At 42.8% G+C, this 24,487-nt stretch overlaps 1 protein-coding gene across 1 annotated transcript in view; it reads left to right on the top strand.

Moving 5' to 3' along the window:
* The window catches only part of DNAH1 (dynein axonemal heavy chain 1), a 5,225,710-nt gene that overhangs the window by 2,814,583 nt on the left and 2,386,640 nt on the right, over positions 1-24,487 (top strand). The window contains exon 40 of the mRNA XM_044076389.1: positions 8,462-8,620. Within this exon, the coding sequence (XP_043932324.1) occupies positions 8,462-8,620 (159 nt within the window). The remainder of the gene's footprint in view (positions 1-8,461; positions 8,621-24,487) is intronic.

Raw genomic sequence — 24,487 nt, 5'->3', positions numbered from 1 at the left:
CAGGATCCAAGTTGGTCTGCTAGGTAATTCTTTAAGTTGTTTAAAAGGCAACCTGTTATGTTGTCTGGTCCCATTGATGCCATGTTTTTGGCCTTGGAGATGACCAGCTCTCTTGAGATAATAGTCTGAGGAATGGTGGCAGATATACTTTGTGGGATGACTGGAGGGACAATGGGTGTGAATTTTACTATAAATCTGTCAGCTGGTAGGTTGGTTATTACCTCTATTGAGTATAGCTGGTGCCATACACAACAAGTTCAGCGCATAGCTGGGTATTCCCTTTTAGATTTTGCACATAGTTAAAGAATGCCTTGTGATTATCCTTAGCTAGTGAGGCTATTTTTGCTTCATAATTAGCTTAGGAGGACTTGACAAGCTCTCTCATTTGTTTGTTTAACCTAGAGAGAGATTTCTTCTTCTGTTGAGCCAGCTCCTTCTTGTTCTTGGACATTAATTTCTTTCTTTTGTTGTATAGCTTAATTATATTAGGGGTCAACCAACATGGTTTTTTTTTTTTGGCAAAACTTGGTTTTAATCCAGTCAGGTACAGCTGATTCTGTACAACTGCTTAAGTGGTTAAACAGGGTATTGGTGCACACTTCTGCATAGGAGTCCATGTTATATATGTTCAAGGGGACTTTGAAACTTCTTATTCCATCACTTAGTAGGATATAATTTGTCTTTGAAAAATTTTTAAGCATTTTTTTGAGCTTGATGGGATAGCTGGTCTTATAATTACATTGAAAATGACTGCTTTATGGTATGATCTTACCATGGAGGACATCACACAGAGGAGAGGTGCATTGCTCTCCCATGTTACTGAGTACTATGTCCAGGACATTTGAGCCTCTTGTGGGTGTGCTGACTAGCTGTTCCAGAGCATTTGCTTTGACAGAGTCCAAGATCCTTTAAGCCAGCATGTTTGTGGTCATGTATGTTTCCCAATCGTTGGTAGGATAATTAAAATCACCCATGAGTAAGGTGTCGGGCTGTATGGCAAGTGACTCCAGTAAATCCAAGTAAGTGGTATGCTTTTCCTGTTTCATGTTGGAGGACCCATAGCTGGCTGTGATGTTGTAGGGGGCTTTGCCTATAGTTAATTGGGCATGGAGTAGCGCAGGAGAATCATACTGTTTGACCAGTCTCAATGTGTAGTTATTCTTAATGAAGATGGACACACCTTCTCCTTTCGTTCTTTCATGCTCAGTTTGCGGACTAAACGTATGGAAGGCATTGTAGCCTTCCACAGCTGGGGTGCTTTCTGCACCTTTGAACCACATTTCAGTGACTGCACAGATGTCAGCATCTTCCAAAGTGAGGAGTGCTTCCAGGGAGTACAGTTTTTTGTTTAGACTCCTAGCATTAAACAGCAGTACCTTGAGTTTATATAGAGAGGATTTTGTAATGTTGGAAGGTTGGTTATTTTGACACTGCTTAAAAAAAGACACAATAGGGGTGGCTAATGATTTTGCCAGTATCCGATAAACCTAGAGGAGACAGGTGCTGGCCATCTCTGGCAAGACAGTGTGGCCTGTCAGCTGTGTCTTCCCAGGCTGACAGATACTGTCCCCTTGGACTGACACCAGAAGCTAAGCCAATTTATTTTTATTTATTTTATTTTATTTGACATTTGTTGACCAAATAATAATAATAAATAATAGTCCAACTGGGACAGAGCTCTTTTTCAGTGGTGGCCCGGGGAGAAAAGCTCCAATAAACAGTAAAGTGATACAAAAAATAAAAAATTCTGCTATTTACACAATACACAATAGAAGAATGCCAAAATGGTAGAACACAAATTTTGATAAATACACGAATAGATTTATGATTGTTAATTGCATATAAACAACAACTAGTATGTTCCCCCACTAGAGGGGACAACATATTGGATTTAATCATCACAAATATGGGCGGCCATTGTACCACACCCATTATCACTCCCTCCTTGGTCAGATCCGTCCACAAACTGATAAACCTGGACATCCTCACCCCTCTACCTCCCCCAGTCAAAGAAACCTTAGTCAAAAACCTTTCCAAAGCAAACTTCAAAATACTTGCATCCGAAGTGGAAAGCTTCACTATTCCCTTGCAGAAGAATAATGATATCTAGGATGCAGAATCCTACACCAAGGCACTCTATATGCATCTTCAGGATTGCATGGCCCATGCTATCCCAAATAAAACCAAGACTCCTTCCTCAAGCAAGAAGAAACCAGTCTGGCGGACCCCGGCCGTAAGCAAACTTTACAATAAAAGGAGGAGACTTATACAAAAAAAGTCCAAATCTCAAGTAGTAAAATCATTCCTGATCAGCATTAGTAAGAAATTGAGGGCCCTCATCAAGTCAACTAAAGCTAATTTTGAAAAGAAAGTTGCCAAGGATACCAAGGATAACCATAAGGCCTTCTATGGCTACGTCAAAAACCTAAATGACAACACTCAGGTCTGTTCTGAGCTAGTACAAAATGGAACAAAATACACTGACCCTTCTGACATTGCCAACATCTTGGCTGACAGGTTCAGTGCAAATCCCCCCCCCCCCCCCACCACCACCTACAGGGCCTATTACCATTCCAGGGGATTGTGTAAGTCCAATTATTACTGATACGTTGGTTAACAAGGCTCTATCTAAAGCTAAAAACACTGCCTCCATGGGACCAGATGGTGTCCCAGGCTGTGTCATACGCGATCTCCAAAAGAAATTAACCCCGCATCTTAATACCCTGTTCAGTCTCAGCCTCTCCACAGGATATGTGCCCATAGAATGGCGCACGGCAACGGAGGTCTCGCTACACAAGGGTGGGGCCACAACTGACCCTGGGAACTACTGACCAATAAGCCTGACCAGTCTGATCTGTAAGGCTATGGAGCGAATCATTATGGAACTCATAAATGGAGAGATTGGGAACCTCCAGTCGCTGGACCCCACACAGTTCGGCTTCATCAAGGGCAGATCATGCCTCCTGAACCTGGTGGATTTTTTGAGACAGTTACTCAGGTTATAGATAAGGGAAAGGAGGTACACACTGCTTACCTTGACCTTGCTAAAGCATTTGACGCCATTCCCCATTCAGGTATTATTGATAAGCTCATCAGCCTGGGCATAAACCCTTACGTCACAAGATGGATCACAAACTGGCTCTCAGACAGATCCCATAAAGTAAGAGTAGCGGGATCTATGTCCGAATCCAGACCAGTAACGAGTGGTGTGCCTCAGGGCTCTGTCCTGGGGCCCCTCCTGTTTGGCATATACTTCTCAGAAGTACAGGCAAGCACGGAAGGGCTGTGGCTGACTAAGTTTGTGGACAACTGCAAACTGGGTGCTATAATAGAGTCTCCGGCCGACATGGAGATCCTCCAGAAGGGCCTAAATGAGACTGATGCATGGTGTCAAAGCCATGGTCTCCAGCTAAATGCAAAAAAATGCGTAGTAATCCCCTTTGGAAAAAACAGAGTACCCGCAAACTACAACATAGGAGGTAATCCCCTGAAATCTGAAGACGAAATAAGGGATCTAGGGACCCAATTAGATAGTCAGCTTTCCTTTGATAACCATGTTACCAAAGGGGTTAGAAAATCCTTCTATGCGACCCATCTGATCACAAAAGGGTTCGCATCAAGATCTAAGGATGTAATGGTGACCCTTTACTCTTCCCTCATCAGACCCATTATTGAGTACAATGCACTAATTGGAATGTACCTGGCTAGACATCTCCAGCAGCTGGAGAGACCACAGAGGTACCTAACCAAGAGGATTACTGGCCTCAAACAGTTGCCCTATGCAGCACGATTGAAAAAGCTAAGGCTGTTCTCTGTTGCATACCGCTTTCTCAGAGGCGATCTTTGTCTAACGTACAGAGCCATGTCCAACCCAGAATTGTTGAACCTGCTTCATCTTAGCAAAACCAAATCTACTCAAGCTACATGCTCTAGGGATATAAACCTCAACACAACAATGAATAGAACATGCTGGAGGGATAGATTCCCTTTGCAGAGACTTCCCTTACTATGGAACAGGGTCCCAATCTACATAAGACAGAGCCCCTCACTATCACTCTTCAGGAGGAACCTTGATGAGTGGATGGGTAACAGAAAGTTCACACCGGGAATCACACCAACAGCACTATTAGATAGGGGCCAAGGGTACTAGCTGCTAGTACAAGGGTCTAGGGAACTACTAAAGGGGTGGTGAATACTGCACAATGTGACTGGGCTAATATATGCCTTCGGGTAGATAGCCCAGTACCAACCTATGAACCTATAAATAGGGAGGCAGGAGAGAGTTTTAACACATATACAGTTAGATGGCATCTTAATGTTGTAATGGAGTCAGAGCAGATGGCGAGTAGTTGAGGGTGATGTAAGTAGGATAAGTAGGGTGTAGGAACAGTGAGATTTGGGGGGAGTTTGCAGAGTTAGTGTAGAGGGGTGATAATGAGTTGATAGGATTTATGGATTAGCAATTGTGAGGATCCTAGTATGAAATAGGTGACTTGTGAAGTGTTGTGAAAGGTTATGCACATACTGACAATAGGTAGGTAGAAGAGATCAGGCCTTGAGGTATAAAGGTAAGGGGGTGACAGGAAGGTGTGTGGGGAAGAGGGTTTGATAGGTGGTAGGGAGGAAGGATGAAATGGATAGTAGGCTGATGAAGGGAAGGTGCGAGAGATGTGAAGAGACCAAGATTTGTAGTAGGTTCAAGGGGGGAGGTTGCAGGGGCAAGTTGTGAGGTGGGTAAGGTAGTGTTTAAGAGAGATCTTGAAAGTATGGGTCTGGGGGTAGGCTTCTTAGAGTCAAGGGAAGCTTGTTCCAGATGATGGCTGGAGAGTAGCTGTATATGTTCTGTCCTGCACATTTATTAGGTTTGTAAATTTGTAGCAGATGTTGATCTGAGCTCCGTAGTGATCGAGTGGGAGTGTAGAGATAGACTAGTGAAGAGAGACTAGGACAGGAGGATGATTTGTTGAGAATGGAGTGAAGAAGTTGGGTAAATTTGAGTGGGTTTGGAAACTCAAGCCAGTGTAATGACTTGAGGGCCAGAGAGTGATGAGATTTAGGTGGTAAGTTTGCAGCAAATCTAGCCACTTTGTTTTAGGTAGATTCAAGTTTGGAGAGAAGTGTAGACTGGAGGTTAGTATAGATTTGTGCACTATAGAAGATGTTGGGGAGGAGGTAGGCATTGGCTAGGGTTGTTCTAGTTTCAAGAGTGAGAATTTTTTTTATTTATATAAAGAAGACCAAGCTTTTGATGGGTTTTCTTTATACTGTGGTGAATGCGAAGGTCAAATTTCAGTTGGTTGTCTATGATTACTCCAAGGAGCTTGGTATGGGTTTTTGGAGCTATTATAGTGTTGTTGAGTGAAGAGATGGTGAAAGGAGATTTAAGTGAGAAGTGAGATTTTGGTAGAAAGAGTAGCAGTTTTGTTCTTGTGGGGTTAAGTATGAGATGGTGTTGAGTTAGCCAAGTTTCGGTGTGGTTAAAAGATGTTTGTGTGAGGGTTTGTAGTTCAATTGAATTATCAGCTATAGATATAATGGTAGAGTCATCTGCGTACTGTATGAGAGATGATTGGGGACAGGAGTTGTGGAGTTCATTGGTAAAGATGTTAAAAAGGAGGGGTCCAAGGATGGAGTCCTGTGGAACACCTGTTTTAATAGGGAGAAAAGGAGAGAGAGCAGAGAGCCATTTGACAGATTGGTGCCAGTCTGAGAGGTAGCTGCTAAACCAAGAAATAGTTGTTGGGGAAAGGTTAAGTTGAGAAAGTTTGGAGAGAAGGATTGGATGAGAGACCATGTCAAAGGCTTTGGACAGATCTAAGAATAGACAAGAAATGAGTTTGTTGTTGTTTCCGGCTAGGGAGATGGTATTGATGAAGGAGATGAGAGCAGTGGCGGTGCTGTGGTGTGGACGAAAGCCGTGTTGGGTAGGGGTGATCATGTTGTGTTGCAGGAGGTGGGCCATGATTTGTTTGTGTGCACAGTGTTCTAGGACTTTGGAGAGGGGAGAAAGTATAGCAGTTGGTCGGAAGTTTGAGAGTTTTAAGGAATTCCCATCTTTGTGTATAGGAATTTTATAGACTTTTTTCCAAAGAGTTGGAACAGTTGATTCTGTGATAGAATGGTTAATTAGGATGGAAACTGGGTATGCTATGGATGGTGCAGCATGTTTTAGGAAGAGGGATGGTAGGTTGTCTGCTGATGATTGTTAAAGTCAATCATTTTTTGTTTGTATTGTGGCATCATCCTTGGAGAAGGTATAATGCTGCTCAAGGCTAGGCTTATACCTGCCTGTGACACATAATCTGAGAGATCAGTCATGTGTCTCTTCATATAGTCCAGTGAGGTACATCGCAAGTCATTCATCCCAACATGGACTGTGACAGAGTCATAACACTACTTATGGTTGAGTGACTTGAGTGCTTGAGTGAGTTGATGGATTCTAGCACCTGACAGGCAGCTAACCGTAACCTGCTCCATATCCAGGCTGGTGAGGGGAACATCCATTTGTCTCACAATGGAGTCACCTATGACCAACACTTTACATTTTTTGTGTTATGCCTTATGGGTTATTTGCTGAGACACTGGTGTGTGTTATTATGTGTTGTGGTTGCTTTTTGCATTGTTATGTGTGTAAGTGGTTTCTGTTTGGGAAGCCTCTGGTCTTTTGGTAAGTTACTTGTGAGTACCTCTGCACATGTGGGTTTATGTGTCATCTCAAACATTTACTAAATGAAGGAAGTATAAGCTGTGTGCCAAAAGACATAATTCATTGGGGACTCAGTACACTTAGTTTGCTTGGAATCACAAAGAAAATTTCAGTGCGTCACAATGTTGTAAGGGTTCCTATTACCAGATCGCAGACACAGTTTATCAAATGCGTCTTGATCGAACTGACAAGAGCGAAAAGGCAAAATAACAAAGCGGCTTTTTAATGAAGCCTTTCCCCGAGAAAGAATTCACTTGGCCGCTTTCATTACTTTGCCATTTTCGGCACTGTAGTGCGATCTTGGAGTTGGTATATTTAAGTAGGGGGGGGGCCCACATTATGTTCATAGGTTCATAGGTTCATACTAGGCTATCTGCCCTAGGGCATTTACAAGCCTAGCCCATAGTTTTGCGGCTTTTGCCACCCCTTTAGTTTGAAGGATACTATGCCCATTATTTTGCTGTGCCTCTGTCAAGTAGTGACACCGAGGTTATCCCTGGGGTATACCTGTGATCTCCCATCCATTGGTCAAGATTTCTCTTGAACAAGGCCAGCGAGGTGCTCTGCCTCACATGTACAGGGATTTTGTTCCACAGCATAGGGAGTCTCTGGGTGATGAATCTGTCCCTCCAGCACATCCTATTAATTGCTGTGTTGAGGTTTAAGTCTCTTGCCCTTGTATTTTTGATGGATTTAGATTTTTTGAGGTGAAGCATGTTCATTAATTCCGGGTTGGACATGGCCTTGTATGTCAAGCACAGGTCACCTCTGAGCAGACGGTAAGCGACTGAATAGAGCTGGAGTTCCTTCAGTCGGGCAGCATAAGACATATTTTTGAGACCCTTTATCCTTTTGGTGAGGAACTTTTGGGGCCTTTCCAATTGCTGCAGGTGTCGGGTCAGATACATTCCGAATGGGGCATTGTACTCAATCATTGGTCTGATGAGTGATGAGTACAGGGGAACGATGACCTCCCTTGATCTAGATGTGAATCCCTTCATGATCAGGTGGGCAATGTAGAAGGTCTTCCTAACTACTTTGGCAACGTGAGTGTCAAACGAAAGGCCACTGTCAACCTGGGTCCCCAGATCCCTGATAACCTCTTCTGTGCTTAGTGGATTGCCACCTATATGGTAACTAGGGGTAACCTTGTTTTTCCCGAAGGGTATGACTATGCATTTTTTGGCGTTTAACTTTAGGCCATGGCTCTGGCACCAGTTATCAGTTTCTATGAGACCCTTCTGAAGGATGTCTGTGTCAGATGGGTTTTCGTTGAGGTTTTGACGTTGTAAGCTACTTCCAGGAACCTCAAAGTATATACTTTGAGGGGGGACCCCCTTCTAACCTCCATTTTGAGGGGCACCCTCCATGTCTCTAAACCTATGTATACTGACTCCACAGTCTTACAATAGTTGGGAAAGGTGCAAACACTATTATTGCTGAAAGTGGAGCTCATCAAAATCATTTTGCTGTATCAGCATTCATTGAAAATTCTTTCATACATTTTTATTTTTTTTTTTTTTGCTTTTGGTTTCTTGGACCTAGTTTCTTTAAGATTCTACTGCATGTAAAGCTGTAAAAAATATTATGTAACCTTTTCCGCTTTTACTTAGTCTTGATAGTCCCTTAGTTTTAATTATTCATTATTAATTATATAAGCATGTTGCACAATAGCTCTGTAGCATTAAAAAGATTTTTGATTATGTGGAATTGTTAATGGCTCTCATTTATATCTCTCATTTATATCTCTGACAGGGAGAAAAGGGATTGCCTCAGGAAAAGTTGAACCGTGTGGGAGAACTGATTGAACCCTGGTTTTTATTTTCTCTGGTATGGAGCATTGGAGCTAGTGGAGATACCGAAAGTCGTGTTGCATTCAGTATGTGGCTAAGAGAGGCAATGAAGAAACATGAAGTAAGTCCATTAACACAATTTTAAAAGATATGCATTGCCGTACTGTTAACTGTTTGCATCACTGCCTACAGAAATATCTTCCATTTCCTTCGAAGAACTACAAGTCTTTTTGGTAGCTTATGGAACTGTTCTGTAGCTATTCATGCTGCAGAAATCATGTGCTTGTTCTGAGATTCCAGAAAGGAATATACTTTCTGTGACATAGTAGAGTTGGAAGTTAAACAAAAAATATGTATTTTTCTACTGTTCTGATCTGAAAATGCTTTCTTGTATAATTTGCTTTTTCAGTGGGTATTTGATTTTAATTTGTGAACTGAGAGATGATACCTGATATTAAGGGAGAGCAGAATAGGCAACATTAATTGAATGGAAGCACTCACTGGAAGGGAATTAAAAGAAAGTGCTGTAGTCTTCCAATCAGGCACATGCCTCTCAATGCTGAGGGAATATTTTTGTGCAACAGATGTTTGTCTGTCATTGCAGAGATAATACTCATATGGTAGAGAGACACAGAACTGCCTGGAAGAATTGTTTGCCTTTTAACAAAGAAGGAGTATTACTTGAAAGAAACATCGACTTTTTGGTACAGTGAAAGACTCTGCAGGAGTAGAGACTCTTGTTGTTTACCATTTGTAGAACTTGATCTAGGTGGAAACCTGCTTGGATAGTTAAAAGCTTTTTGTCTTTCTGTTCCAAAATCTATGTTTACTTTTATTTAGTTTTGACCTGTAAACAAAGTGAGCAGAACTTGTGACTTCTAGCTCCAATGTATTTTTACACTACACTATTTACATATAATGTGTGCAGTCCCAGAAAATGGAGACATGAGGTGTATCTAGTATACTACTTGGTTGCAGCTAACACCCTGCTTTTGCCCTCCCATATCCCTAGGTTCTACCTCTCTCATCTTTCTTTTTTTTTAACACAGTAGTCTGACACTATGCCTCTCACATAAGGAGTTTCTTCCATTTATCTACCACCTTTTCTGAAAAGAAGTTAAGTCCTCATATTTAGACTAAATTTAGTGTGCTTTGATCCTGAAGACTGTGCTCTGTCCATTCACCTTTCTCAAAATACTTTTCTCACCTGTCCTCTATTCTCTTATAAACCCTGATGTTATTTTTTTATTTCCCTTCTAGATTTGCATAAATATAACTGCAGAGCTTTCATCCATTCTTCATTCTTTCTACCTTCCAGCAACATGCTATCCCTGTTGCCTTCTTCTGCACTTTAATGATCAGGTTAATGTCCCACTCTGTTTATATGAACTCCAAAACTGGGCAATGTAGTCTAGTTGCAGCTTTATCAACTCCCTATACAATAGTGTTATCTCTTACTTGTTGATGGAATCCGCATTTCTTATTGTACAAACTGGCATTTTATTAACCTTGGCCACTATCTTCTCAAAGTGCTTCTGATGACTTACTGTAGGAGTAACTAGTACCCACAAGTCCTTTTCTAGATCCATCTAGAATCTTTACCACCCATAACAAGCCCTGTACATGGAGTGCTATGTTCATGTACAAAACCATACATTTTCCTGTATTATTTCTTTGAGATATCATATACTACACCACTCATTCAGCCTTCCTAAATGCCTTCTTCCACAGTATCCATCAGTATGGTATCAACCACATAAAATGTGTATAGTCTTTCATCATGCTCTGTAAAGTATTTTTCCAAGCTGGCTGCAAAAAAGATTAACAGCATAACTTCAGCTCTCCTAGTGTGAAAGAAGAAACTGAAAGACAAAGGTCAGGAATTCTATCATTTTTAGTAAATGCAGTTACTGGCTAGTAAGTACACTGCCTAGATGCCAGCAAAGAAGAAACTGAGAGAGCGTGAAAGAAAATAATTTAGAAAAGTTGAAGAGAAAATATTGACTGGGAAGAATCCTACAGCTGGACTGGAAAGAACCCTGCAGCTGTTCATCAAAAAGAAATTCAAACTCCAGCTTTGGTGCAAGACATGGCTTTCAGTAATACAGAGGAAAAAATAAACCAAATGTGCTCAGAGCTGATTAACGTAAATGAAACACAAATTAAAAAAAGCTGCAAAAAATGGAAGAAGCTTTAAAACAGCTGTTCAGATGAGCTGATAAAACTGCAAAAATTACAGTTCAGAGTGAAGAAAAGGCTGACTGAGTATAATTTCAAGAAGAGATGTTTTAAAAAAATGATAGAACTAGAGGACAGAGCACATAGGGAAAATCTGAGTTGTTTTCTGCTGTACCACAGAAAGTAGAAGGAACAAACTATTAATTTTGTGAAGGCACAAATCAGCAACTGGACAGGTATTCCACAGCAGAAACTGTTAATTGAAAGAGCACATTGTGTTTATGCTCCTATCCTGGCCAGGAAATAGCAGCCAAAACCTGTATTAGCAAAGATGCAATCCTACCAGCAGAAATAGTTGATCCTGATACAACTGTGCAAAACAGCAAAGTATTAAAAGATGGAGACAATAGAATGTTTGTAGAAAAGGATTATTCACTGTTCACCAGGTAAAAGAGAAACACATTTATTCCAACAATCAAGGAATGTCCTTAGGCAGGTATGAGATTCAAGCTGCTATATCCAGATGTCTTCAGAATATTTTTTTTCTGGAAGATCAAAGTCATTTTTTGATGCAGAACAGGCTAAGAAAGAAATACAAAAGTTTGTCCAACAAAAACGATCTGTCAAGCAGACTGGAACTTCTGATAATAAAGCACATAGAGAGACTTTGCCAGTGAAACCCTTTCCACTATTCCAAAATGAGAATGCTTGAGAGACAGAAGAGCAGAGGAACTGATAGAAGAATCAGGACTACCTTGGAAGACCAGTAACATGGAAAATAGTGTATAAATATGAGGCTGCTTTCTGGAATTCATTAATTGCAATGCCCTGGACCAGCTCGTTCTTACCCCCACTAGAGGTAGCAACATCCTTGACCTGGTCATTACTAACATGAGCAATAGTTGCTCTACTCCAATAGTCAACTCCTCTCTGGTTAGATCTGATCACAAGCTAATCACTTTGGAAATCCACATCCACTCCACCCCCCCCCCCCCAACAAAGGTAACCACCATGAAAAACTTCTCCAAAGCTAACTTTGGGCTCCTAAAAACAGAGGTGGCTAACTTCACTGCACCCATGCAAATGTAGAATAGTTGTATGACTGCCAAATCATACACAATGCAATGTATGAACACGTACACAAATGCATGGATCTCGCCATACCGAATAGAACTAAGGCGCTGTCCTCAAAAAAAAGGAAACTAATCTGGTGGTCCCCTGCCAAAAACAAACTCTACAACAGAAGGAGGAAATTGATGCGGAATAAGGTGAAGTCCCAAGACTGAAAAAACTCCTTTATTAGCCTCAACAAAAGGTTGAGATCCCTCATCAAATCCTTTAAAGCTAGCTATGAAAACAGAATTGCAACAGATAGTAAAGACAACCACAAGGCCTTCTATAGTTATGTAAAGAATCTCCATGGCAATTCCCAGATTTGCTCTGAGCTACTGCACAATGGTACCTCCTATACCGAGCCAACATATATTGCAAATATACTGGCAAACAGATTCAGTGCTAATTTTACCCCCCCAAGGACCAATCACAATACCAGTAGATTGCCAGGCACCCAGTATTACTGCTGCACAGGTTAAAACAGCACTGTCCAAGGCCAATAATACAGCTTCTATGGGACCTGACAGTATCCCATGCTCTGTTCTACATGAACTACAGAGTGAACTGGCACTTCACCTGTGTGCCCTGTTCAATCATAACCTCACCTCAGGCTTCATCCCTACTGAATGGCGCACTGCTACAGTCATCCCTCTCCACAAAGAAGGAGCAACTACAGACCCCGGGAACTATCGCCCCATTAAGCCTGACGAGTTTGATATGCAAAGCTATGGAATGCATCATCATGGACCTAATAAACAAGGATATAGGGAATCTCCAAACTCTGGATCATGCACAGTTTGGTTTTGTGAAGGGTAGATCATGCCTGGTCAACTTGGTCAACTTCTTTGAGTCAGTTGCCAGAGCTGTGGATGAAGGTAAGGTGGTTCATACAGCCTACCTTGATCTGGCCAAGGCCTTTGATACCATTCCCCACTCAGGAATCATAGAAAAAATTAATAAGCTAGGAATCAACCCCTATATCACTAGGTGGGTTGCAAACTGGCTCACAGAACCCACAGTGTGAATGTAGCTGACTCCAAGTCAGACTGCTGACCAGTCATGAGTGGAGTCCCACAGGGTTCAGTCCTGGATCCTCTCCTGTTTGGTATCTACGTCTCTGAAGTCCAGGCCAACACAAAGGGACTCTGGCTGACAAAGTTTGCAGATGATTGCAAGTTGGGAGCTATCATTAACTCCCCAAGTGATGTTGATATCCTACAGAAAGACTGGTGTCAGAACCATGGCCTTAAGCTCAATGCCAAAAAATGTATCTTCATCCCCTTTGGGAAAAACCCGGTTCCTTTGAATTACCACATTGATGGTAGTCCACTGAACACAGAAGGCGTTATAAGAGATCTGGGAACACAGGTTGACAGCAATCTGTCTTCTGACCACCACGTTGCCATTGTGGTCATAAAGTCCTTCTCTGTGGCACATCTCATTACTAAGGGTTTTGCATCCAGGAAGAAAGAGGTCATTTTCTTCCTCTACTCTTCTCTCATTAGGCCAATCATCGAGTACAATGCCTCATTTGGCATGTACTGTATTAGACACCTGCAACAACTGGAGAGGCAGCAAAAGTACCTCACAAAGAGGATCCTAGGCCTTAAACACTTGTCCTATATGGCCAGACTCAAAAAACTCCAACTATTCTCTGTCTCATATTGCCTACTTAGAGGCGATCTCTGCTTGACTTACAAAGCCATATCTGACCCAGCTCTGGGTAAATGCTACATCTAAAGAAACCTAATCCCTCCGCACCATACGCTCCAGAGACCTCAACCTCATTACCACAATCAACAGAACATGCTTGAGGGACAGGTTGATAACCAAGAGACTGCCCATGCTGTAGAATAGACTTCCCATACATGTCATGCAGAGCACCTCACTGACCCTCTTTAAGAGAAGTCTTGATGAGTGGATGGGAAATAGAAAATTCACCCCGGGGATCACTCCAGTGGCTCTACTTGACAGGTGCACTAGGAACTAAGGTTGGGTGGCACGGTGCCAGGGTAATCCTATGGGCTAGGCTTGTAAAGGCTCCAGGGCCATTAGTCTAGTACACACGTATGAACCTATGAAATGCAAAGCATCGGTCACATTTGTGAAATACGGTTGTATAAGAAAAAGTGGAAAGAGTGGATTTTTGTCGACTTTGTTAAACTTGTGGAGAGCTGAAAGGCATTTGCCTTACTTCATGCCGTTAATGTTTGGAAGGACACTGAGGGAAGGGGAAGAGGAAGGAAAAAGTAACTGTAAGTAAAACAATTTCTGTTCTTATTTCTTTGAAGCATTTCACAATATAAATTGCATGCTGTTAGTAAAGCATTCTTAGTTGCTCTTGTATGTGATAAAGATACTAAACAGGTACCTTTTTTCATCTTTCTTTCTTTCTTCTTTTTTACTGTTAAGAAATGTGCAAAACAGTGCAAAAGAGAAAAAAGGCTAGACAAAGCCATGTTTAAGTTAATAGGCTGTCATCTTGGGTTGAAATGGCTATTAACTCTAGTACATAGTGTTTCAGACTCTTTAACAAAGAGACTCCTTTAAACTGCAAATATTCTTCACTTCACAGAGAGTCCCCTACATTTCAAATAATCAAAATTTAGCTTAGTATATTATTCTTTTACTACTGATTTATAGTCAGATACACATATTTATTAACTCTTTATCTTTCTGCAGTTAAGGTGATCCCGTACAAAATTAAAAATGAATAGTTAACTTTGTAAATACATAGCATTTTTAGATTGTGTGGGACCACTCCTGAATAAGGTTTCAGTCTCCCATAAAGGCTGATCTCACCATTTGAGAACCACTGCTGCAGTAAAATAGGATTTAGAGCTACTAGATTTGGATATGGAGGATGTTTATTTGTAGATTCTAGTATGCATTTTCTATAGGAAATTATTCAGCTTTCATATCAGCCAGATATACTTACAGTTTACAACTCTGATCTATGGCCTTTCCACAGCCTCTAAATTATTCAGTCTCTGCCTTGTTTTACACTTTGCACACCCCAGGTTGAAACGTATCCTAGTACTTCCTCACCTGAATGACTATCCAGTTTGACCTCAGTTTTTCACTCAGCTGTGACAACATATCTTTGTGAGGAAATAGTTATTCACAATGTTCTTAATTAGATTACTGTTGCAGTAGCCATAACTATACGGGACATATCCTGCCAAGGATCAGACATCTGGCCAGGCTACAAAACTTTGGGCTCCTTCCTTGCACACAGTACATCTGCCTTTAGTACGACAGTGAGTGCTAGTATAGAAGTATGTACAGGTGTGCTAAAAATCAGAACTTTCTTGCTGTATTGTATGTATGCCTATGCAGACTTCTCATCAGCTTAGGGATGTGAGTTTTGACAGTTGGATTCAGCTGTAGTTTTGAGCAGATAAATATCCTTTTTCTGTCAGGAAAGGTAAAGATGGCCTGCAAGGATGCCCATTCCTCTTGCATTTTTTGTTCAGGGGCTCAACATGATGCATGGTCCCATTAGGTTTGCCTTTGATTGATTCTCAAAACCATAAAATGTGCACTAAATCCTCTTAAAATGTTTCTGGAAAATAAGTACCTTAGAGAACTGGCAGGAGAAGCCATGGCAACTGACTCCTATTCAGTGGACGTCCTCCTCATAAGAAAAAGAAGAAAGTTGTTAATGAGATTTCTAAAGAAACTTATACTTTTTCCTCTTTTCTCTTGTCTGGGTCTGAGCTTTCCTTTAAAGTATGTTCTCAGTCCTCACAATCTCAGATCAGCTGTTCTGGTTCCTCTGGCATGACCCCTCCAGAGGCTGCTAAAGCCCAGGCTTTATGCTCATCCTGTCAAACTGTATGTCAGGCTGTTGCTAAGAAGGGAGAACCTAGAAGTATTCTCTCTGAGGGTGAGGAAGGTATTTGCCAAATTTCAGTGAGAGAGAATGCCACCAGATCCCAGCTGGAGGTCTGGCCTTTGGATTCTACCCCTATAGCATTAAGGCTAGAGAAAAGAGGTCTCAAAAGAGAAAACATTTGTCTCCTTCCACCTCTATACAAAAAGTTTCTTACGGAGACTGATATAATTTTGCTAAGGGCCTGTTTTAGGCAATCCAGCCACTTCCAGTTTCTACCCCAGTCAAGAAGAAGAGCTCTTCCTCTTCCTCAGTACAAAAGGAAGACAATTTTTCTGAATCAGATGTTAAGGGTCTGGAGTATACCTCATAGTTATTTGTCCCTTCTCCTTGTGATTGTGGAACTGAAGGCACCCTGTTTTCAGACTCCCACACTGAAAAATATCTTTTGAAGATATAATTTCTAAAATGAAAAGAATATTTTAAATGGGAGAGTAAGGAGGTGTCAGAAACTCAGAAGCAGTATAATAAGCTATTGAGAAGTCCCCCAAACTAGTAGCCATCCCTTATGTCTGAGGAGTGTTAAGAGGATGGCTTTGCTTCTGCCTCTGTTTCCCCAATTTCCTTCCCATCATCAATAAATCTGACAGATTTTACAGGTTGCTTGACACACACAAATTCCTTTGTAAACCCAGTAGCAAACCCTGCTATATTTTATATCGATGGGGACAGATCTTCTAAGACTTTTTCTGTTTCTAACCCTGTGCCAAATGTCAGACAGCTATTCATTTGACAGTTTTAGAAAAAAAGTTCATATATCTTCCACTTAGTATTGAGAGCAATCAACTGCTAGACTCACATGTCCAACTACTTACAGTTTTTGCTAATATATTGCAAATCTTAACTTCCTTTCCAGACTGAGACTAAATCTTCCCTGTTGGAAATGCTATATCCTGCCTTACAGGTTACTAAGCATTCTATTAAGTGTGCTTATGATGCAGTGAATGCTTTATCCAAGGCTACTTCTACAGGTGCATTAATGCACAAGAATGCACATATTAGATTACATAATTTTCCAGCTCTTGTTAAAGTTCAGTTACTGAATGCTCCTCTTTTTAACCATTTGTTTAGGAATTCGTCAACTGAAGTACTGAAGAAACTGAAACGGGGAAGTTCATGCAAGAAAAGGACTTGTTTTTCTCCTATCCCTAAATACTAATGATTTACCCATCTTTCTCTAGTTCTTGTCTCAATAAAAGTCTTCTAAACAGCAATACAAGAAAAATAGCAGGGAGATTATAAAAGGAAAGACATATATTCCATTCACCCTCCTTTCTGTCTGTGCCTCTTTTCCTAACCTTACAAGCCTTCAGTGGTGGCTGGTGACTTTAAATCAAAGGGGGGCTGCAGGAGACAGCTGAATGGGTGGGGTTAAGGGGATGCGGTGTGGCCAACTGGAAAGGGGAGGAGCTATGCTCAAAACCACAAAAATTAAATACGCTGCCCTGGGTGGCAAACCATCATTATGAGAGTCCAATCAAGACAAAAATAAGTGTAGAAGAATAAAAATATTTCAATGCATTGGCTGCATGACAGCTTGCTTAATATCTAGATGGAAACAAAAGGTTGTGAGGCATGAAAAAATAAATTACTTTTTAAATACATTACTGGAATGCCAGTCAAAATCAAGTATAAGAAAAACCAGAAGCACTCAACTCAAACCACTTCTCCTTGCACTGCAGTTCTAATTATAATTAATATTCAGCTTTATTAAAGTACCAAGTAACATGCTGAAAGTAGAAATCTCTGTGATGCCCCCACTTGTAAAAATGTTTCTTATCCACAAAAGACCTGCTGCCTGTCAACTATCTACTTGTTTCATGGGGAAAACATGAAAGTAAAAAATAAAAAGCAAACAAGAAACAAGCTCAAGATACATTGCTTAAAGGATTACTGTACAGGTTATGGACCACACATGATTGGCATTCTGTTTAGTTTATGGGTAAAGTCTGTAGAGATGACTGGAAGTCTCCAACAAGTGTAATGAGCCTTTTAAAATAATGGAATCCTGTCCTTTAATACCCAAGGCTTATACATTATCTAGTCAAGTATTCTCTGCAAGGCAACAACAGAAAGGCGTTCAATGTTGGCAATTCTTTAACAGTATGCTTATTAAAGCTTACTTGCATCTTACGATCTCAGACAAGCTTACCTTATGGTCATTAAAGCATTGCTACTTAAACACAGAGCAACAGGCACTGAGTAATAAGCATAAATCAACAGTACAAAAATATGACAGAAACCAGACTGTTCTGCAAAATCAAGGACAGATGAAAAGCCACTGTAGTACTTGTGTCTACCTTGGATGGGGGGGACACACTGCACATTTACACTGCATAACTACTCCTTGCCTTGCTTGGACACATCCAGAGTCACTACATGGTGGAGTGGGGTGCAACAAGTATGTCACAATTTGAAATGTCTCTGGCTGACTGTGATGGCCCTGACACATTTGTCATACCTCTCAACCTCAGAGCAAGAAATCTGGACAAAGCCATACACAGAAGTGGGACAAAGGCCCAAAAATAAGGACAATTTTTAAATATTGTTCTAATAAACTTAGAAAGATAATAGAATAGGTCTTGCATTAGTATGACTTTTCTGAAGGGTATAAAATCTGAAACTCAAATGTCTGTCATTATTTTCTAACTTCAGTCTTTAGTGATTTGTCACTAATTTGCCAAAAAACACAATTTTATGAAAACATGGACCAAATGTGATGCAAAAATATAAAATAGCCACACAATACAGCTGAGAACCTGTCAAAGAAGGGACACTTTAATATTAGTACTGCTAACTTAAGCAGCTGACAAAATAAAAGAATCTACATGCATTTCAAGTAATCTATAACTTTGATTATTACAGTTATTTCTTAATTGTAAACCCTCCATATTTTCTTCCAAAATTGCTATTTTGCGGAGGGATTATTAGGGGGTAGAGCAACATTTTGAGCCAAAATCAGGGACAGTTGATAGGTTGGCTATGCCTAATTCTATAAAGCAATTTATTTGCATGTACCTCTCAACCTGTTAATGCAGTAAATCTGAAAAAGGCAAAATATATTGGGGGAACATATAAACAGTACTAAAAATTGCTCTTGTATAAATTGAGACAGTTGATAGAATAACAGTTCTTACTTTAACATGCATTTTTCTGAAGGTTATGAAGTCTGAAACTCGGTGTATCATTATTTAGTGACTTAATTTCTAAATGATTTGCCAGAAAACTACAAATTTTATGAAGAACAAACCAAAAATAAGAAGCAAAAATCTATTCATTCTTTGAAAATCTGGACAGTTGGGAGGTATAGTTCAGCTGGGCCTGTCTGAGTTTGCTGCCCTTCCCCCCCCCTGACAAAATCATGGTTGAATGGAGCCTCTGCAGCCATTCCAATGAACCATTACTTGGCTATTTCACTCCATTTACCATAAACACTAATGTGCATACTGCTTTACTTCTATGATGAGTTGGACTTCATTTGAAAGTTTTATTTTGTATTTTACAGCACAGACACTAAGTCATCTACTAAAAAAGCAATGCAGTCTCACAATGAAAACTTAGCATTAAAACTTCTCTGCCATTGAAACTCACATTCATTGAAACAGCATTGAAACCCACATTCAAAGAAAATACATTTTGCCAGTGGCAGATAAAGATTAAATGTTAAGTTATCAATCTCGCCTTCATTCTTGCTGGATGGGTTCGGAGCCGATCCTCGGCTCCGACTCGGCACTTGCTAAGCTAGAGAGTCACTTTTACCAGCTCGAGGCAGCCCCATATCCCATGATGCAAGGCGGTAATTACCCAGATCTCGTTTGCCGCTTCGCTAATGAGGTCATCCTTTTTACCAGCTCCTGGTAAGTGATTTATATATTGCTATTTGTCAAGAATTTTAGAACCCAATTCCCTAAAAATTTTATTTTCATAGTCTTTTAGTGAATCTTTATTCACATAGCTCCATACCCTTCACTTCAATCCCTTGTTCTTAAGCTTCTAGTGTTTGGGCCTTAGGCCTTACCCTCCCTTACAGTTCCTGTCAGGATTTTCCTTAGGTGTGGGTGTTGTGTTGTGTTTTGCAACTGTGTTTTACAGTTCTAATTTTTTGTTTATTAGTACCTTCGGTCTGTGTGTGTGTGTGTGTGTGTGTGTGTGTGTGTGTGTGTGTGTGTGTGTGTGTGTGTGTGTGTGTGTGTGTATTTTAGGACTTAGACATGTCCAAAGATACTAGGGTCTCAGGTTTCAAGAAGTGTGACTCGTGCTGTCAGAAGATGTCTCTGACAGACGGTCACACTTCTTGTATTTATTGCCTGGGACCCCTACACCTGCAGGACTCCTGTGCTATCTGTCATTCCTTTAGCCAGAGAGTCCTGCAGGAACGTAGGAATAAATTGATCCTCAGGGGTCTCCTTAAGCCTGAGACCTCCCCGGCTAAGGTCGGCTCCGGTAAGCCCTCTAAGCCTTCCAAGACCCAGGCTTCAGTGTCCAAGTCTGTGGTCTTGGTTCCGACTCCGCCGGAGTCGACATCGGCTCTGTCCGGAGCCGATCCTTCCTTGTTGGAAGCTCCAGTATTGGTGCCGTTCGGTGCCGATACCCTGGCTTTGGCACCTGTGTCGGCTCCGGCTGGAGCCGACACCCTAGCGTCGAAGCATGTCTCGGCTCTGGCTGGAGCCGAGATATCTTTGTCTCCACTCGGAGCCGACATGTTGTCGGCTCCACATGGAACCGAGGTTTCTTTGGCTCCGATGGCTCCGTCCATAAAGAGGTCTACATCTCCTTCCTTGGAATCTATTCACTCGGCTCCGGCCTCCCCCCTGCTGTCGGAGCGGAGCCATCGGAGCCGATCATCGAGGTCTTCCAGGCTATCAGACCATGACTTGGAGAGAGTGGTGAGTAGGCTATTAAAATCACAGGCACTAGCCCAAATGCTCCATAGCCCGTCTCAACAGACGACTGCTATTTTACACCCTCCTGAAATTCCTCCTTTGACTCTCCTACAGAGCTCGGAGCCGGAGATTATTGGTACCGTGACTGTTGCGGCTTTGGAGCCGATACCACACCTTTCGGCTCCGTCGTCCTCGACTCCTATCTCCTCCTTGAGACCTTCCTTGGAGGGATCCGGGCGTCGGGCTTCCCTGGTCGGTTCCAAGGGGGCGAGTGGCATCGGACCCTTGTCCGACCCCGTTCTCCCTCTCGGAGCTTCGGCCTTGGTGAGCTCGGCCCCGACATCTGCCTCGGAGCCTTCCCTTTCGGTGGGACCGGGGATCCCTGTTTCTTCGGAGTGGGATCTCTCGGCCCTCCCTGGGAGGGGAGCCTTCGAGGTGATGAGGAGTGTGCTAGCCCCTGAGCTCAGTCAGCAGTCAGTTCCTTTAGCTCCTCCCTCTACGGTGCCTTGTAGATACCTCTTCCCGCTCTCTTGCTCTCGGACCCAGAGATCCATCGCCCCAGGTCTCCCCATTGGGAAGAACTTCCTCTTCCGAGGTTTCTCCTGATCCTTCAGGTGAGCCCCCGCGTAAGAGGACCTGCAAGAGGAAGCATTTAGACTCCCCTGAGTCTACAACATCGGATACTGATTTGGTTGAGTCGGAAGGGTCCCCAAGATCCCCCTCTGAGGATGTCTCCTTTTCAGACATCCTTGAGCTCCTCAAACAGAGGGGGAACTGGCCCTCCATTAACCCCTCCGAGGATGAATCAGTATACCTGGAGGCTTTTGGATCTCGACCCTCCACCTCCTGGGTGTCTCCGCCTTTCGACCCTCTTATGGAGGTCATAGCTCGAAAGGCGTGGGCATCTCCTGATTCGGTGGAACCAGTCCCCAGGAGACCTTCAAAATTTATTACGGCCCCTGCTGAAAAGCAGTTTCTTACTAAAGGTGTCCCGGTTGATGCCATGGTGGTGGCGGCCACCAAGAAGGAACTTGCAGATCCTTCCGTACCAGTCCATCCTCCTAACAAGGAGTCTAGGACCATGGACAGGTATGGTAAGCGGATGTTTTCCTCAGCGACCTTTGCTATGCATTCGCTGAATTATTTATGTCACTTCACCAGACTTCAAAGGGACATCCTTAAAGAATTAGGTGAAGTAGTACAGGATCCTTCAGCAGCAGGGGCTCAGGAAAAGATTGCCTCTCAGCTGGGAATCCTTAATTCCATAACCAACTCCTCCATGCGGCTCATTTCTCATGCAGCCGATGGGGCGAGTAGAGCTGCAGGCACAGGAGTGGCTCTCAGACGTCAGTCCTGGATGCGGCTCTGTAATTTTGCAGACCCCTTTAAGGCGTCCTTCACAAACTCTCCCTTTGATGGGTCAACATTGTTTGGCCCTCAGGTGAAGGACACTTTGACCAGGTGTGAGCAAGACGGCAAGACTCTTTCTGCCGTAGGAGTCCGTTTCTCCACCCGTTCTAGGCCTTATCCCAAAGGTCAGAAGGGAGGGAAGATGTGGTTCTGGAAATCTCAGGGAGTCACGCCGGATGCACGTGGTCAGTTTACCCCCAGAGGCAGAGGGGGTAATAACAATAGACGCCACCCTAGGGGCAGAGGGGGTCCGCAGAACTAGGGCAGCACAGAGCCCCTCTCTGACAAGCCCTTTCAGCATCCCTGAGGTGTTGCCCGATTGTCCACCCTTAGAGGCAGTCGGGGGGAGATTGTCGCTGTACCCAGAAGCCTGGTTTTCCCTCTCTCAAGACAGATGGGTACAGTCTATCATATCCGATGGTTACAAGATTCCTTTCGAGGAAAGCCCCTTCCCTCAGACAAGTTCCCTTCCAAACATTCCACCCGGTCTAAGGGAAATTGCAAATCTAGAGGTTTCAAAGCTTCTAAAAAAAAGGGCCATCCAGCCAGTTCCAACAGACCATTTAAAGTCCGGAATCTACTCAAGGTTTTTTTTGGTCCCCAAAAAGACGGGAGACTGGAGACCAATATTAGACCTCAGCAAGCTCAACAAGTCTGTCAAAAAAATGAGATTTTGGATGGTCACACTTCAATCGATCTTGCCCTTTCTGGGCAAAGACAACTGGATGTGCTCTATAGACCTTCAGGTTGTGTACTATCACATAAAAATCCACAGACGCTCCAGAAGGTTTCTCCGCTTTCGGCTGGGGACCAGTCATTTTCAATTCAGAGCCCTGCCCTTTGGTCTCACTACAGCCCCCAGAGTGTTCACCAAATGCATGGCAGTGGTCACGGCTCACCTGAGATGTCAAGGATTCCAGGTGTTTCCGTATCTCGACGACTGGCTCCTCTTGGCTACCACCAGGCATCAACTTCTCCAAGCCAGAGATTACACCCTACGTCTCTGCAGTCAGTTAGGATTTTTGATCAACTTTGAAAAGTCCTCCTTATTGCCCTGCCAATCTATTACCTTTATAGGTGCAAATCTAGACACTACTCGGATGTCAGCAAACCTAACAAGTCAGAGAATCCTAGATATCCAAAACCACGTTCGGATCATCCTTGCCAGCAAAAGGGTACAAGCCAGGTTGGTCCTAAAAGTGTTGGGCCTCATGGCGGCTGCCATCACACTTCTTCCTCTGGCCCATTTTTACATGCGTCTTCTACAATGGATGTTGTTCACACAATGGTCCTTCCAGCAGCTTCCCATGCGTCACAAGATCCTGGTGACACAGACCTGCAAGAACCATCTATCCTGGTGGATTTCCTCTCCTCTAGTCCATCAGGGCATACCCTTTGTTCCCCCGGCCCCGGTAGCCACGGTCACTACGGATGCCTCCCTGATCGGGTGGGGGGGGCATTATCAGGGCAGGATGGTTCATGGCACGTGGCAACCATTCGAATACCACCTGCACATAAATGTCCTAGAGATGAGAGCAGTGCTTTTAACGTTGCAAGCCCTCAACGACTTTCTTCCCTTAGGAACTATTGCAGTTCACACGGACAACATGTCCGTGGTGTGGTACATCAACAAGCAGGGTGGAACCAAGTCCTATCCCTTGTGTCGAGAGGCTCTCAGACTTTGGCAATGGGCGATCTCCTCTCATCGGTTTCTGGTAGCAATGCATATCCCTGGGAATACCAACATAATAGCGGACAGATTGAGCAGAGCTATACTCATGCCTCACGAGTGGTCTCTCAAGCAATCCATAGTGGAGGAGATTTTTCAGAAGTGGGGCCGCCCATGCTGCGATCTTTTTGCTACACCTCAAAACAGCAAATGCCCAGACTTTTTCTCTCTCTTCCCACTTCCGGGCCATCCCCCCAGAGACGATCTTACCCAAGATTGGCCCCGGGGACTCCTTTATGCTTTTCCTCCCTTTCCTTTGATACCACAGGTACTCCAGAAAGCTACCGTTTTGAGAGCCAAAATGATTCTCATTGCCCCGTACTAGCCTCGACAAATTTGGTTCCCGTTCCTTCATCGCCATCTCTTGGTGCAGCCTTGGCACCTAGACCCAGCTCCAGATCTTCTGACCCACCAGTCGGGTCAACTGCACCGGTCAGTTCTTTCCCTCAACCTCACAGCTTGGTTGCTCCACTTCCTTCCTTAGCCAGGCTTCCTATGATCTCTAACCCCATTAGAGATATCATAGTAGCTTCTCTTAAGTCCTCTACCAGGAGGATTTACTCCAGCAAGTGGAAACGCTTCTCCCTTTGGGCAAAATCTAAGAACATAGATCCATTTACTGCCCCTATTCAATCAGTCTTGGATTTTCTAGCGAAATTTTTTCACTCAGGTTCCTCGTCTTCCACAGTCAAAGTTCAGTTGGCTGCAATCTCGAATTTTCATGTCAGATTTGCAGACCACAACATTATGTCCCACAAACTTTGTAAAGCCTTTCTCAAA

This window comes from Protopterus annectens, chromosome 7.part0 (genome assembly GCF_019279795.1).
Source record: "Protopterus annectens isolate FY-2018-M chromosome 7.part0, PAN1.0, whole genome shotgun sequence".
Lineage (NCBI taxonomy): Eukaryota > Metazoa > Chordata > Ceratodontiformes > Protopteridae > Protopterus > Protopterus annectens.
Note: the sequence above shows the minus strand (reverse complement) of the source record. Positions and strands in the feature narration are given on the sequence as shown.